Below are 16,278 nucleotides of genomic sequence, written 5' to 3' on the forward strand. Positions count from 1 at the left end.
AGACTCGTTTTCTGTATCATCTCCTAAGAACCTGTTCCCTCCCAGCTCCAAGCATGTGCATCTCCTCTCTGCTGCTGTGTAACAGGCTTGCTGGGAGTGCGGTAAAGAGCAGGATGTGGTGGCATGTGTCTGTATCCTAAGCATGTGGTTTCAGAGGGCGAGTCTATGACCATCGTGGTAGGGAATATGGCAGCAAGCAAGCAGGCATGGAGCTCGAGCAGTAGCTGAGAGTTTACAGCTGATTCACAGGCATGAGGCAGAGAGAGAGAGAGAGAGAGAGAGAGAGAGAGAGAGAGAGAGAGAGAGAGAGGTGGGAGGGATGAATGGAGGGAGAGGAAGGAAGGGAGACAGAAGAGAGCTTGAAATGGTGCGAGCATTTGAAACTTCAACCTCACCCCCAGTGACACATCTCCTCCAACAAAGTCCCACATTCTAGTCCTTCCCAAACAGTTCCACCAAGTATTCAAACATATGAGCAATGGAGGCCATTCCCATTCAAATGACCACATCACGTAAAGGTGGAAGGGGAGAACCAGCTCTCAAAAACTACCCTCCAAGCTTCACAGGTATGCTGTGGCACATGTACCTTCAAGATCACCATCATCTCTGTCATCACCATCATCACTGTCACCACCACCATCATCATCATCACCATCACCACAACAATATTTTAAAACATTAATTGTGGACTGCCTTTCTGCCATAATAACACGCCCAGAGCCCTAACACCCTTTTGCAAGTGACACTCTGCCTAGATAGAGGAGAGAAGAGATCTTCATTCCCAGGCCTTACTTTAATAAGTAGCATGTCTTAGAATACAACAAATACCTACCATTCTACGCGTGGATATCAGAGCTAAAATCTCTACTCCGAATCCCCACAGTGCCAAGGCCTGTGAATGAATCTTCTGTGGTGCAAGGTGGATGTTGTTTGTTCTTTCCTCTTACTCTTCCCTCTTTACCTCCAAACATGAGATCCGGAATCCTTCCAAGGCCCTGTTGTCCTAAGGAAAGAGACTCCTTCTTCTTTTGTTCCTCCTCCTCCCTCTCCTCTCCCCCTTCATTTCCTCTTCCTCCTCCCCCTCCTCTCCCCCTCTCCCTCCTCCTCCTCCTCTTCTTCCTCCTCCTCCTCCTCCTCCTCCTCCTCCTCCTCCCATGATCACTGAGCTCCTTTTACATGGAGAAGATAGATTATTGTAATGTTAATACATGAAACTCAGGCCCCTGGAGTTTGTGGTACTGGCCAGGGGTTATAATGCATAGTGAGGCTCTGAGAAAATTATTTCTGTCCAAAACATTACTGTGGGGAATGTGCTGGATCACTTCAGTGATTGAAGTGATTGATCCACGTTTTTAAGACCTAGCACTTTAGCTGGGTGGTAGTGATGCACGCCTTTAATCCCAGGACTTGGGAGGCAGAGGCAAGCAGATATCTGTGAGTTCGAGGCTAGCATGGTCTACAGAGTGGGTTCCAGGACAATCAGAGCTACACAGAGAAACCCTGTCTCAAAAAAAAAAAAAAAATCAAAACAACCAAACAAAAAATACCGGGGCTGGGGATTTAGCTCAGTGGTAGAGCACTTACCTAGGAAGCGCAAGGCCCTGGGTTCAGTCCCCAGCTCCGAAAAAAAAGAACCAAAAAAAAAAAAAAATACCTAGCACTTCATGGCTTTTTTGTTTAATTTCTCTCTCCCTGACATTTGTCTCTTTTGACCTTTGACCCTGCAGCCTTCAGTATGCCAGAGATTAATGTGGACTATAATGCCAGTTCGGAGAGTCTACGCTGTGAGGCTCCTCGGTGGTTCCCCCAGCCCACAGTGGCCTGGGCATCTCAAGTTGACCAAGGAGCCAACTTCTCAGAAGTCTCCAACACTAGCTTCGAGTTGAACTCTGAGAATGTGACCATGAAGGTCGTATCTGTGCTCTACAATGTCACAATCAACAACACATACTCCTGTATGATCGAAAACGATATTGCCAAAGCCACAGGGGACATCAAAGTGACAGGTGGGTCTTCTGAGGCTTCTCATGCTGCTGGAGATGAAACCCAAGATCTGGGGGATACTAGTCAACTTCTCTATTCCTAAACACACCTGCATATCTCTCCGTGTTTTCCACATGTACCAATGGAAAGAAAATAATATGTCAATTAAAACTGAGTTTATCTAATACACACAGGTTATAAGAATTTCTAGTCTTCTAGATCCTCTAGGGCAGTGGTTCTCAACCCTTTGTGGTCACGACCCTTTGGAGGAATCAAACAATCATTTCACAGGGGATATATATCAGATATCCTATATATCAGATTTGATATGACTCATAGCAGACAAAGTAGCAACAAAATAATGTTATGGTCAGGAGTCACTACAACATGAGGAATTATATTAAAGGATTACAGTATTAGAATGTTAACACACTCTAATATTTTTGGTTGTGAGCCTAGCCTTTAACGGCTGAGCCATCTCTCCAGCCCAGAATGTTAACACACTACTGTACTAAGATTTTGATCATACTTCTAGTTGGCACTGATTTTTTTAATCAAAGCCTAACACTGCACAATATTTGTTGTGCTAAATAATGTTGGCTAAAAATGGTGACTGAGCCTAGCATGGTGATGCACATCATTAATCCCAGACCTGGGAAGGCAAGTGGATCTCCATGAGTTTGAGGCTAGCCTGATCTACAAAGTGAGTTCCAGGTTAGCCAGAGCTACCCAGTGAGACCCTATCTCAACTTCCTCCAAAAAGGAATTGACTGACTTAATCTCACATGCCTCTCCTTGGTTTGGTTTTGTTTTTTGTGTTTTGTTTTTTGTTTTTTGTTTTGTTTTGTTTTGTTTTGTTTTGTTTTTGGAGAGCTTTAGGATTCAAAGGCTCTTTCTTCCTGACTCAGTGGGAATACTTTGGTGTAGTGTAGAGATGTGGTGATTATTTGACAAGTGGGACATACTTAAACTGATACACTACATCCTAGGTTCTTCCAACATCACTAGATCCCAACTTGCTCTTGAGAAGGTTTTGAATCTGAATTTGAATCCGAAGATCAAAGATCTGCCCTATGACTTGGTCTTACTCAGAATCGTGGGACTAGATGCTGACCACCAATGTTGACTAAGACTGACCACTATCGAGGAAAATCCAAAAAGCTTAGACTGAAGTAGCCTCTATGCAGCCTGTCTTAGCCCCCGTTCACCTGTATGAAGTGCTTTAGTGCATGGCGAACCTAGGAGGAAGCCAGTTCCAAGAAGAGCCAGACTCAGCTGGGACTTCCAGGGCTGTGGCCCCTTATGTTTTATTGAATCCTCTCCTCAGAGGGTGAAGTTTGCCAAGAGAGTTCCTGTCAATATCAAGTCTAGAGCAATGCAAGTGTGTGTGTGTGTGTGTGTGTGTGTGTGTGTGTGTGTGTGTGTGTGTATCTTATACATTTGTACATTTTCAGTTCCTGACAGAGGATGGCTGAGTTTAACTGAATAAATCATACTTATAACATCTTACATTTTTATTAAAATTATATTTATGAAAGTTAATCTATGGAATGGCAGAATTATCTAATAAGGTGTTAATACTCAAGATATATACAGAAATCTTATAACTTAACAAAAAATTAAATAGCTGAAATTTAAAGGTTTCAGTTTTGGGGGCTAGACAGTCAGACCCAGGGCCTGCGCATGCTAGGCAAGCAGGTCTACCACAGGATCACATCTCCAGCCATAGATAGTTGAATTCTTGTTGCCTTTCTCCGTTTTCCATATGTGTGCCTTTTCATTTTGATGGGTATATGGCATACATGTCCTTCGTGTGCTTGTACACACATACATGTGTATGCCTACATATGGACGTCGGGAATCATTCTCCATTGCTCCTCCCTTTACTCACTGCGGCAGGCCTCTCCATCCAACCCAGAGCTGGTCTCTCCAGCCAGCCTGCTCTGGGGATTGATCTCCAGTTTCCACTCATTGAGGCTGGAGTGATGGTGTGCTGTCCTGTCCACACCACATTGACGCAGGCTTCTGGGGATCTGAAGTCCTCTCCTCATGCTCGCATGACAATCAGATGTAACCACTGATCCATCTGTCCAACACTGAATTTGAAAATGGGCATGTGAGAAAGGGCAATTCTTATTCAAATGACCAAAGAGTCCACCAAATGTGCTTCACAACATGAATCATGAGTATAAAGCTAAGTAAAACAGCAAGAAACTGTCACCTCAGACCCCAGGCCCATTGAAATGCTCACCAACCACAACACCCCTGCCCCCAAAAAAGCAAAAGTTGGCAAGGAGATAGAGAAACTGGACCATTTGTGCACCGTTAGTAGGACAGACACTGATGCAATCAACCGAAAATGGCACGCTCTAAAAATACACCAGCTACACGATCTGACAATTATACTTTTAGGTATACTTTAGATAAATATTTGAATGCTTAACACTATTTATAATAGTCAAGAAAATAGAGCCTGAAGTGTCCATGATGACATAAATAACAAATGGACAACATGGATTAAATATAGTAAATGCTCACTATAGAGAGAACGTCTTATGTCTGTGTGGATGTGGTACCTGTCAATAATAAATCAGGTGGCCTATGGCTTAGACAGGAAATAGGAGGTGGGACATCAGGGAGGAGAGAGAATTCTGGGATAGAGTAAGGCAGGAGATCCACCCAGGAAGACGTGAGGAGACGGATGCATGGCATCTGAAAACAGGTAGACAGCCATGGGGCAGAATGTGGATTAAAATAAATGGGTTCTCTTAAGTTATGATTCTAGTCAGAGAAGAGTCCAGCTAGATGGCCAAGGTATTTGTAAATATATTTTGAGTCAACGTCATTTTTTTTGAAGATTGGGACTGGGAGGTAGAACCAGGACCTAACTTTTACAGCACACAGCAGAGCACTAATCATCCTGAATGCTTGCTCAACAGGTATATATTTTGTGTCTCGTATATTGATAGTACTTTAAAGCCCATGAGATACTTAAATGGTACAAATATCATTTTAAAAATTAATCCTAGTGTTAATATGGGACCTCTAAGTGAGAGTTAATTGTGACTAGAGTAGACGAGTAGGGAAGAAGAATTCGAGTTAAGTTATAAAGATGGAGACAATGAGAGATTAAGAAGCCTTAGAGTCAGGAGCCTGCGGCAGTGGTCCTAGGGAGGATTGGTGAGCATATGAAAAAGGAAAGAGAAAAAAATCAAAAGTTGCTTGAATAAAAACAAGCAAACAAAAAAAATTTATGGATCTTGATACAGCAAATATGAACGTTAAGAAAAATAACAATCAAAATGGGTTTAATGTCACTACCCAGGATGCCTAGGAACCTAGGTTCAATGTCACTACCCAGGATGCCTAGGAATCTGGGTTCAATGTCACTACCCAGGATGCCTAGGAACCTGCGTTCAATGTCACTACCCAGGATGCCTAGGAACCTGGGTTCAATGTCACTACCCAGGATGCCTAGGAACCTGGGTTCAATGTCACTACCCAGGATGCCTAGGAACCTGGGTTCAATGTCACTACCCAGGATGCCTAGGAACCTGGGTTCAATGTCACTACCCAGGATGCCTAGGAACCTGGGTTCAATGTCACTACCCAGGATGCCTAGGAACCTGGGTTGGATGTCACCCACTACCCAGGATGCCTAGGAACCTGGGTTCAATGTCACTACCCAGGATGCCTAGGAACCTGGGTTGGATGTCACCCACTACCCAGGATGCCTAGGAACCTGGTACCTGTACCAACAAGACAGGGACACAGAAGCAACAGAAGAGAGCGGAAGATGGTGCTTTAGAGATGTTGCTCTTCAAATGCCCACTGCTTGACACATTACCCATCACATGTAGGCCTGGGAAGCTGCGACCCTATTCCATATATTTCATTCTATGAGATGGGATCCCTGGGTGTATAACCTTTCAGTGTTCATTTTCCTGTTGGGCTTGGGTGGGTCTACTATATCTGCTATTTGCAGCTAACACATATTGAGTGACTGTATGCCAGGCACTGTTCTACATCACTCATGAGTTCTCATAAGAACCCTGTGAGGGACACCATTCTTGTCTTAGCTATTTTTTTTTTTGTAGAGGAAAAAGAATGGAGCAAATGTGTATTGAGTTACTTACTGAAGTCACACATCTAATGAGTGACAGAGCTGAAATAGTGACATGAAATTGGATTGTCTGGGGAAAAAGAGGAGAAGCTGAAATTGATCATTCTGTACATTTTATAGAGGCCCAATGAAATCTGATAGCACAAGCCTGTAAACACCACTGCCTAGGGAACTCATAAGTCCAAAATCAAGGAACTGTTTCGGGCCCGTTGCTTAGTTTCATTTTCATAGTAACCGTAGGAACATGGTGAAGCTTTCCTATTGGCTGCATCCTCACTGAGATGGCCATAGAATGAACTTTGCTCCATAGACCAGGAAGTCTCTGAGTCAGTTCTAGAAGGGCAGAAGGAGCAGAGGAACAACCCTGCCCTTTTGGGGAACAAATTGCTCCATTTTTCAGATGCTCTATCCTAGTCACTGGAGCAGACATCAGCTTCTCTGTGACTCTGAACTTCTTTTCTGTCTTTTCACAGATTCAGAGGTCAAAAGGCGTAGTCAGCTGGAGCTGCTGAACTCTGGGCCTTCTCCGTGTGTTTCTTCTGTCTCTGCCGCTGGCTGGGCACTCCTATCTCTCTCCTGTTGCCTGATGCTAAGATGAGGGGCCTTGGCCACACAAAAGCATGCAAAGTTACTGGTACAACAGGTGAGGTAAAGCACAGAGAGCATGCTGGGTGGGTCATAGCTGGGGTCGTTCTTAGCAGCCCAGCCATTTCTCCTGCACTAGGCTAATTGTTATGAAACAGTCAAAAAGCCTTCAACAGCAGCCACAGGAGGAAAATGCACTGATGTAAGGTCAGGGACACTGTCCTAGAGATGCGAAAGGCTTTTAGTGTCCAGCACTAACCAACAGCAGAGACCTGATCGGCAGATACGAAAACCAACTCCATACAATCCGACTATTTATGTAATTTCAAACGCCTATTTATTTGCTGAGTCATTAATGGATTCAAAATTGCTTTTTCAAAGAGTAAGAACGGTTTAGCCCTGACTAATTACCCTGGACGTCATTGTTATTCACAATGAGAGGCATGTAATCCCTGTGCAAACGACCTTTTCCCCAGGGCACCCTAGTCTGGGGCACCTTGGGCCCTGGTGACTCACCCTCCTGCTGAGATGTGTTCCCTGGCTCCAATTACTGACCGACATTTCCTACTGATGCGACATTTCCATCTAACTATTCTACTGTGTGTAAAGTTTGCACGGAGCCGAGCTGTGAAGTTCTGGTCAGCTCCCACATGAGCTCTGAGGCTTCCTGAGGCTCACAGGTCCAGTCCTCTGTCAGCTGTTGTCATGGACCCTACAGCATTCTCTCAGACTGATCCATTTGTATCATGTTATATCCAAGCCAATACTAAGTTAAAATTTTGTATTTTATTATCGTATATATGTGGGTGTTTTTGCCATATGTATGTTCATGTTCTACATGTGTGTTTGGTGTTCACGTAGACCAGAACTGAGTATCAGATTCTCTGGAACAGGAGGTGTAGGCAGTTTGAGGCACCATGTGAGTAATGGGAACGAAACCTGAATCCTCTGGAAGAGCACCCAGGGCTCTTAACCACTAAGTGATCTCTTTAATCCACTCTAGTTCTAACACACACACACACACACACACACACACACACACACACACACACACACCTCTTCTGACATTGCTCTCTCCCTTCTGGCCCCTTTTGGGAAATTTATTCTACAGTAATTTATATCCATGCGTTCCTTTATCCTTCTTTAAGGGAAATGCTTTTCAGCCTAAGACCCCTTCCCCGAGGGCCCCTGAAGCCTGCATTCACCTGATGTGAGGTTAGGTACATCTTGCCCACCCTGAGGCTCATGTGTTCCTTGCCCATATCGCTAAGATTCAGAGGTGGGCAAGGCCTGTGCATTTGTTTCTCCTCATCCCTTCTCTTGGTTTCTAAGCTCCTGAGACAGTGTGGTGTGAGAAGTGGATTCTATGTAAGAGAACCTGCAGCTGCCATCGTTTCTGACCCCTTGTCCCCCAAGGGACTGCTCCTTAGGAATTTCATGGGTAGAAAGAGGAGCTCTATTTCCTCCCTTGGTTCCTGTGTACACTATAAATGAGTCTTTTTAATAAGCAGTGACTAGATAATATGGCCTGTGGAGTATAGTTTATTTATCATTTTTTCATATTCCCTTGGAGCAGCACCCTTCAGCTTTGTAAGAAGTCGTGTCATGCGTGTAAAAGGCAATGTTCACACACGGCACACACACAGTAGTATACACTCTCAGCTGCCACTTTGTTGTCTGTAGAAAGTAACGTTCTCTATAGAAGAATCACTTTAAACCAAATAGATCTTTCTTCGAGGAGGTTTTTGGTTTGGTTTGGTTTTTGGTTCAGGCTTTTTGTTGTTGTTTTGTTTTTGTTCTTCGCTAAGATTTCTAAAGTAAAGGGAGAGGCTGTTATTTCAGACACACACTATTATTGGCCATGGCACGTTAGGTGTCACATCCTCCTGTTAGGAGTAGAGGCAGATGGTGTCTGCCGACCTCACCCCAGAAACCTGCCCGTGTCTATTGCTCTGAGAACCCATTTCTCCCCTGAGACTGGAACGGCAGGCTCTTCTTTTAGTATAAAATGTAAGCCGTCACCTTCCCAGAGCAGACTACAGATCATGGACCGTGGGCCACAGGCCACGGTAGAACAGCAGAACACAGAAAAATAAGCCCATTTCGAAGCAGGAGATATGATCACACAAAGGCTAGGGAAGGAAGACTCTGGGGTCTCGGTAAGCATCAGCCAAGTGCCTATCATGACGTCTTATTGTGTTCTTTCAGAATCCCAGGAATCTACAGAAATATTTTCCACAAGACATGACCTAGTTTTATATTTCTAGAAGAAAATGAACTCATGTCTGAAAGTCTGGAGTGAACAGACAGGAACAAGATGTAAAAGGAAAAACAAAAGCAACCCCCAGACGCCTTCGATAGGAACAAGACGGACCTAGAAAATAATTCAACTGGACTAGAGTGTAGTAATCGTGCCGTTAAAATGTGTGTCAGGGTGGGTGTTTTCCCATGTCTCAGGGACCTCTCCTTCCCCACCAGCCCCTGAGTGAGGATGGGCTGTTATGATGTCACTCTGAAAGTTCCTGAATGGCTTCCACTGCCATATCCTCCTTCTATATTCAGCACATTAAACCAGAGTGCACGCCGAGAAAAGCTGCTAATCAGCCGCCACTTCTCAACTTGGATGTGGCAGCGTCTGACTGACAGGCCCAGTGATTCACTTTTCATTAGGATGCTTTCAAAAGTGCTGGGGCATCTCCTCCCACCTGACAAATGCCAAACACATAGGGAGGGCGATCATAATTTTAGGGCTAACAAAATAGTTGAGTGATGCTGATTTTTTTCCAAATAGTTCAAGTCACTTCTCCATTAGGCAAACAAATGCCCTGTTATTTCTCAGATGATGCTGATTTGTGAATTGGCCCAGGGTAAAGTGCTCTCCTCATCCTGCTACATGGCCTTATGTCATCATAAGGTTTGAAGTTTCCACTTTCTATCCTGCACGGAGAGCTGTAATCTCAGCTTCTATCCCCATAGCACTGGGAGTAAACCAGGATGATGTCCCCCTTCTTGTTCCCCATGTGACTGTTGGCAATGTAGAGACTGATTATCACAACTAAAGGAAGAGGGACAACAGGGTCTCTGGTGTCTAGAGGAAAGAGCTCAGAGATTATATTCAACATGTCCCACTGGTGAAGAATTTATCCAACTTCAATTGCCAACCACATCAAGGTCTGGAAATCCTGAATTGGGATAAGAAAGATCCAGAAAGTGAGTGAACAGCACATTTGCTTCCTGATGGTGGGCACCTACTTATGTCTCTGGCTACTGTTCAGAGACCCAGGTCTCTGCATTGTGCGACATGCTTCAGTGAACCCATGTGGGGAATTCTCCATGGGATTGTCTTCAGCTCACTGTACCTCTGAATTCCTCTCCCTACATTCTGTGCCACACAGCAAGTTTGGCTTGAACGCTGCCTGAGTGCCATTTCAAGTTCTCTTCCTCTGGATTTTAGATCTCAAGACCATGGGTGAAACATTAGCTAAGGCAACAAAAGCAAATCCCCCTTGAAATACGCAGAGACTCGTGGGCTTTGAGGGTTCTGTTTGTTTTCAGGTGCTAGAGATCAAACTTGGACTCTCATATGCTAAGTAAGTGCTCTGCCGATGAGTTACACCACACACAGATCTTCTAAGAGAAAATAGGGCCATACTCTTTGAAATGAAGCCTTGAGGGATGAGGCTTGGACGGCAAAGAACACTTTTCACCAGCTCCCTCCTCACACTCATATGTCAGGCACTGCCTCCCTGGACTTCAGACCACCGTTTCTGTACTACATTTTGCTACAGAAGGCTTGAGACCATTCAAGAGAATTATTAAATACACATCCCCTGAGCTGCTATCTGCCTGGTCTGTCACCAAAGGTGACAACAGAGAGATGGGTTAAAAAGAGAGGAAATGTTCTAAAGAGGAACACCTCCCACAGAGAACGGGCCTTCCACAAGGGTTAGCTGCATAAGTGGGAACGAGTGGGTCTGTAGGGGCTGAGTGTCCAAGTCTAGGCACTCAAGAAAATCACTTCATGCTTATACCAGCCTTGCCTGTTTCTATCAGGAAAAACACTTATGGCTCTCGATTTGTGGTAGATAATTCAGGGGAACATACCTGGTTGCATGTACTAGTGTCACAAAAGACAACTCTGTTTGTGTGTGTGTGTGTGTGTGTGTGTGTGTGTGTGTGTGTGTGTGTGTGTAGAAGGAGTGTCTATGTAGCCCTGGCTATTCTGAAACTCTCTGTAGACCAAGTTGGCCTCAAATTCACAGACATCCACCTACCTCCCCTTCCCGAGAGCTGGGATTAAAGGCATCACTACTCCCAGCAAGAAATCTCTTACAGCTGAGGAATTCTACAGAGGGAGAATTCCCAAGGAACCTTAGACCTGCTCCCTTCTTACATTCCCATTGGGTCCCAATATAGCTTATGCAGAAAAGAACTGTAGGCTTTCTGTCACATAACAAAAGAGCTGAGATGTGACAGAGGAGGAAGGATGCTGTTTGATCTTGGGGTCTTGGGACATGGTAGGTTGGTGCCACTGCTTTGGTTCTGTGGTGATGCAAGTTTATTGCAGGGAGTAAAGCAAAGCCACTCTCATCATAATGACTAAAGCAGGAGACATGAGCAGTGACCCTCCAAGTCATACTTCCAAAGGCCTAAATTCCTCTCCCTTGGTGCTACCTCTGAAGCCACCTCTACTGGCTCCAAAGGCTGGAGACTAAGCCTTTATTTAACACATGGATCTTTGGTTGTATTTCAGAATCAGTGACCAAAAGTGACTCAAGCTATGAACATATAAACACTCCTGTCTCGTCGATGTGCACACACAGCAATGCAGTAGACAGCAGATATGTACAACACAAACTAGAACATGGTGTGGACCACAAACACCTGTAACTGTTCTAACCTAAATGCCCTAGAGCTAAAATATATCTAAGGGAACAAACTATTCGACCTTTAAAGTGAAGCATTAAGTGTTATGGGTTGGAACTCAGATGGCCTCAGAGGCTGGAGTGTGGAAGGTGTGGTCCCAGCTCATGGCATTCATGTGGTCAGACCATGGAGAGGCTAACTACATCATTATCCATCTATTGTGAGTTAGCACCAATGGGACATTAGGAGCTGGGCCTAGCTGGAGAAAGTGGACCCCTGGGAGTTTGCCTCAAAGGGTATGCCTTATCCCTAGTCCCTTCCCACCTTGCCCTTCCTACATTCTGCTGTGGGATCAACTGTAATGTCAGACCCTTCTTCAACTCAAAGCAATAAGGCCTGGGACTGGAGAGACGGATCAGCAGTTACAAGCACGGACAGCTCTTCCAGAGAACTTGGATTTAATTCCCAGCACCCACATGGCAGCTTACAACCACTGGTGACTCAGTCCCAGAGGGTCTGATGGCGTCTTCTAGTCTCTGTGTGCACCAAGCACACAGGCAGTACATAGATAACCATGTAGTAAAAGGTCCATAATAAATAATGAACTTTTTAAAAAAATCACTGATCTTGGGTCAGCCAAGCTCAATGGTAAAGGGACTTTGTAGCAAGTCCAAGACTCTGAGTTCAATCCCTTGCACTGATGTGGTAAAAGAACAGCTTGCAAGTTTCCTTTTGACCTCCGGACACATACCTTGGAACATGCACAGGTAACCCAAACACATATAAACAAATTAATTATTAATTAAATTTTAAAACAATGGGATTAAGTGACCATAAACTGAATTCTCTGAAACTATGAGCCAAAATAAATCCTTCGCCTTCTCCTTTTCCTTCTTCCTTCTTCTCTTCCTCCTCCTTCTTTTTATATCAAGTATTTTGTTACAGTGTCAAAAGGCTGACTAACATGAACTACCGACTATTCTCGGGTTGCAAGACTTATTTTAAGTGAATAAGGACTTAAATCTGTGCATGAGTGGGGGTGAGAAATGCGTGCAGGTCATCATTACATAGTACAGCCTTTGCTTGGGTTTTACTGATGATACCTGCAATTCCTGCCCTTCCCTTCCCCCACACACGTCAAGCACTGGCTGTGCTAATTCAAGCCATCTTACTTTGTGCCCGGACTGATTTTGCTGAATCATCCCCAGAAGTTTCAATGTGGAAGTCATCAGTAAAAATAAATAGGCTATTTTTTTCTCCCATCTTTAAATTTCATCTACCCTCAAGGACCAGCAAAAACTGTTCCCTCATGATTTGGAGCAGTGCAACACACTGTCATCTTACTCCTTCTTTAGTTCGTCTGTGTAATTTAGCATAAAAATAGCATCTATTCCTTTCATCCTTATGCACTTAAAGTTCCTTGACTATGATGATTAAATCAGCACAAGGACCCAGACAGTCTTTGAAGAGCTTGTAGCAGAGACAAGAGACAGGCAAGCACTCCCTGGGTTGGGTTGTTAACTTTTAGACACTGAAACACAGCAGATGGGTCCCAGCCTGGAAAGGGAGGTCTGTAGCTATTACTCCAAGAGTCCTGCCTATTAGAAGACATCACTGTCCCACATGATTCGAGTGCCTGATTGTTTCTTTCTTCTTTTTTTTTTAAAAGCTATTTACATTGATCTATTCAGTGGGAGTGGGGAAAGCATACACACCACAGTATGCATGGAGGTCAGAGGACAACTTGTAGAAATGAGGTTTCCCCTTCTACTATGTGGGTTCCAGGGATCAGACTTAGTCATCAGGCTCGGGGGCATGTACTTTTACCCACTGTGCCATCTCATCAGCTCCTACTTTGTCTATTTCAAAATCGTAATTTTGGGGGCCTGGAGAGATGGCCCTGAGGTTCAGAGCATTCGTTGCTCTTGCAGAGGACCAGAGTTTGATTCCAGCTGCCTGTAAGTCCAGCTCCAAGGATCTGACACCCTCTTTGAGCCTTTGCCTGCATGAACACAATGTGCAGCACACATGCAAGTGTGTACACACACACGTGTACACACATATACATATATGTATATACACACATATATACATATATATGTATATATACACATATGTACATACACACATATACATATATACACACATATATTACACATATATGTATATATGCACACACATATATATACACACATACATACACACACATATATACATACACACATTTATAAACACACATATACAAATTGATAAAATAAAAATATAATACTCCAATTTAAGCCTTGATTTTGACTTTCAGCTTGATCTGTTCTCTTCATTCAAATCTGATTGCCTCATTGCATTGCTCTAGGCATTTGCGGTTACAATGTCTTTTACTCAGAACTTTACACATGACCATTGCATGGAAACTTTGATCCCGAACAGTTTCTTCCGAGCAAGAAAAATACACTACTCAGTGAATAGAGTCTAAATCTAATCACGGCATGCCAAGACCATGATGGTCTTTCTCTCTGGTCTTCTTTAGTGGCAGTCATCCAACTTCCTTTGTAACTGTCTACATATTGGAGTAGGGAGAAAACTACTTTATTGCTGACAGAGACATTTCTAGAACTTTGTGGTATTTACTATGACCAATGAGATAGTTCAGATGGCCAGATATGACTCCAGTGGGAGCACCCAAGGACCTTTGGATAGGTGAGGCTGAACATGTATGAGGCTTGGAGCATAAAAACAGCCGTCTCTGGTGAGAGGCAGCACGCCTTCCCAGGGATCCACTTAAATCCTGCTAACGGAGGCTCTCTGAGAAGCAACTGTGCTCAGTTTCTCCCACATTCCCTTCTAAAATTGTCCCAACCCACTGTCCTCTACCTGCTGACTCTGTATTTCCAATGTTTTCTCCATCATCCCCTTACCCAGAATCCCAAAGGGCACTCCTTGATCCCCAGATACACATGGGAAGTCAGCTGAACGCTGTTTTCAGTAGCTTAGGGCACTACGCTCTCTGACATCGGTTTCTCTTCATTGAGATCGAGAGATAAGAATGAGGGATGAACCTCACAAAGCTTTCAACTCGTCAGAGACGCTGGGGACATCATGATGATTCTCAGCAAGGACGTGTGGCATGCTTCCAACTGTGCTTCTGAGCGCCACAGAATTACTGCGTAACATGGGACACACTCCAAGACGCTAGTCGCCTGCATAAACATGGAGTTGTCATGGAAACCAGACACCAATAACCATCTTTACAGAAAGAAAGGAAAGTGGCGACCTGCTATATATCAACAACATACTAGGTATTTCTTCCATTCCGTCTTTACCATTTGGTCCTATTACCTCCACCACCATCACCACCACCACCATTATACTGAGAAAAAGTTCTGAGCTTAAATAACACCACAGTCCTACAGTCAATAGGATAGCCAGACTTCAACCCCACCTGTCATCACAAGCTATTTCTGAGCAAGGGCAAGCATGTACAGTGGGCCAGATAAAGCTTAGAATGTTATATCAACACTGGCTCCCATTTTCTCTTATTTGACATTAAGTGTGGGAAGTCATAGGAAGTTCTGAGTTTTGTTCTCAAGATCTGTAGCTGTCTGCCAAAGGTTTGTCAAAGGACTCCACATCCTACCACGGTGATTCTTTCACATCAGGTTAGGGCTGCTCTATTCACAGTGTAAGAAAATCGAGCCAGCTGAGATGCTCACCAGCTGATGGAAGGACAGTGAAAAGTGACGTGTACACACAGTGGAATATTATTCAGCAGCGAAGACAAATGAAGAGTGCTAGAAAACTGATGGGTCTAAAAACTCATTAAGTGGCGTGACCCAGACTCACAAAGGCAAACATTGTTGTTCTTACTCATGTGTGGATGCTAACCTTTAATGTTTGTATATCTGTAGATAAGGAGTGTGAGTGAGAGTGAGAAGAGCTGTGAGACTGAATTAGAGACCGTGAGGAGAACCGTAGAGAAACATAAGAAGGACAGAAGCTCACAGGTAACATTAGAGTAGAAGAGGCCATGGGGGGTAGGCATGAGGGTGTGTAGGTGCAGGATGTGGAGAACAAAAACAGATGTTGGGTCATTATTTTTATTTATTTAAAAGTGTGTCTACATGTGTGTGACTGAGTACTTGCAAGAGTCTGAGGAGGACAGAAAAGGGTGTCAGATTTCCTGGAACTGGAGTTACAGGCAATTGTAAGCCTGATGTGGTGGGTACTAAAAGCCTGGTCTTCTGCAAGGACAGCCTGTGCTCTTAACTCCAGAGCCATTTCTCCAGGGCCCCAAACAGATTCTGTTTGGAAGAAGCCATAACAAAAGTTAAAACTGTATATGTTAATTTTTGTTCATTAGTTTGTTTGGTTTTTGAGACCTGCTTTTATGGTGTAGCACTGGCTGTACTAGACCTCACTCAGTAGACCAGACTGGCCTCAAATTCATAGAGATAAGCCTGCCTCTGTCTTCTGAGTGCTGGGATTAAAGACAGGAGACCCTATCACTTGACCATTAATTTTTTTTTAATTGAGAAAAAGAAAAGAGACCTCATTTTCCTGAAGGAGGCTAGACTACTTCCTGATACATGCCCTGTGTGCTCTTAGGTCACAAAAGAGTTCTCGGTGAACCTGCAAGTCTCTCCTGACTCTAAGGTCTACCACATGCCCCTCGCTGTAATGGGTAAGGAAGTGCACAGATAGGCGTGTTCTGCATCAAGATTCCACAG

General features: G+C 44.1%; 1 protein-coding gene and 1 long non-coding RNA gene across 4 annotated transcripts in view; one reads left to right on the forward strand and one right to left on the reverse strand.

Annotated features, from left to right (window-relative positions):
* Positions 1–10,530, forward strand: part of Vtcn1 (V-set domain containing T cell activation inhibitor 1) — a 68,057-nt gene extending 57,527 nt beyond the window's left edge. The window contains exons 4-6 of the mRNA NM_001024244.1: positions 1,728–2,006; positions 6,580–6,749; positions 8,900–10,530. Of these exons, the coding sequence (NP_001019415.1) occupies positions 1,728–2,006; positions 6,580–6,704 (404 nt within the window). The 3' untranslated portion in view covers positions 6,705–6,749; positions 8,900–10,530. The remainder of the gene's footprint in view (positions 1–1,727; positions 2,007–6,579; positions 6,750–8,899) is intronic.
* LOC120100897 (uncharacterized) overlaps positions 1–16,278 on the reverse strand; it is a 47,563-nt gene that overhangs the window by 21,204 nt on the left and 10,081 nt on the right. For all 3 annotated transcript variants that reach the window (XR_010064363.1, XR_005501161.2, XR_005501160.2), the window contains exons 2-3: positions 3,875–4,079; positions 833–1,003 (exon numbers count right to left, since the gene is read on the reverse strand). This is a non-coding gene — a long non-coding RNA (uncharacterized LOC120100897). The remainder of the gene's footprint in view (positions 1–832; positions 1,004–3,874; positions 4,080–16,278) is intronic.

Source organism: Rattus norvegicus, chromosome 2, assembly GCF_036323735.1.
Source record: "Rattus norvegicus strain BN/NHsdMcwi chromosome 2, GRCr8, whole genome shotgun sequence".
Taxonomy (NCBI): domain Eukaryota; kingdom Metazoa; phylum Chordata; class Mammalia; order Rodentia; family Muridae; genus Rattus; species Rattus norvegicus.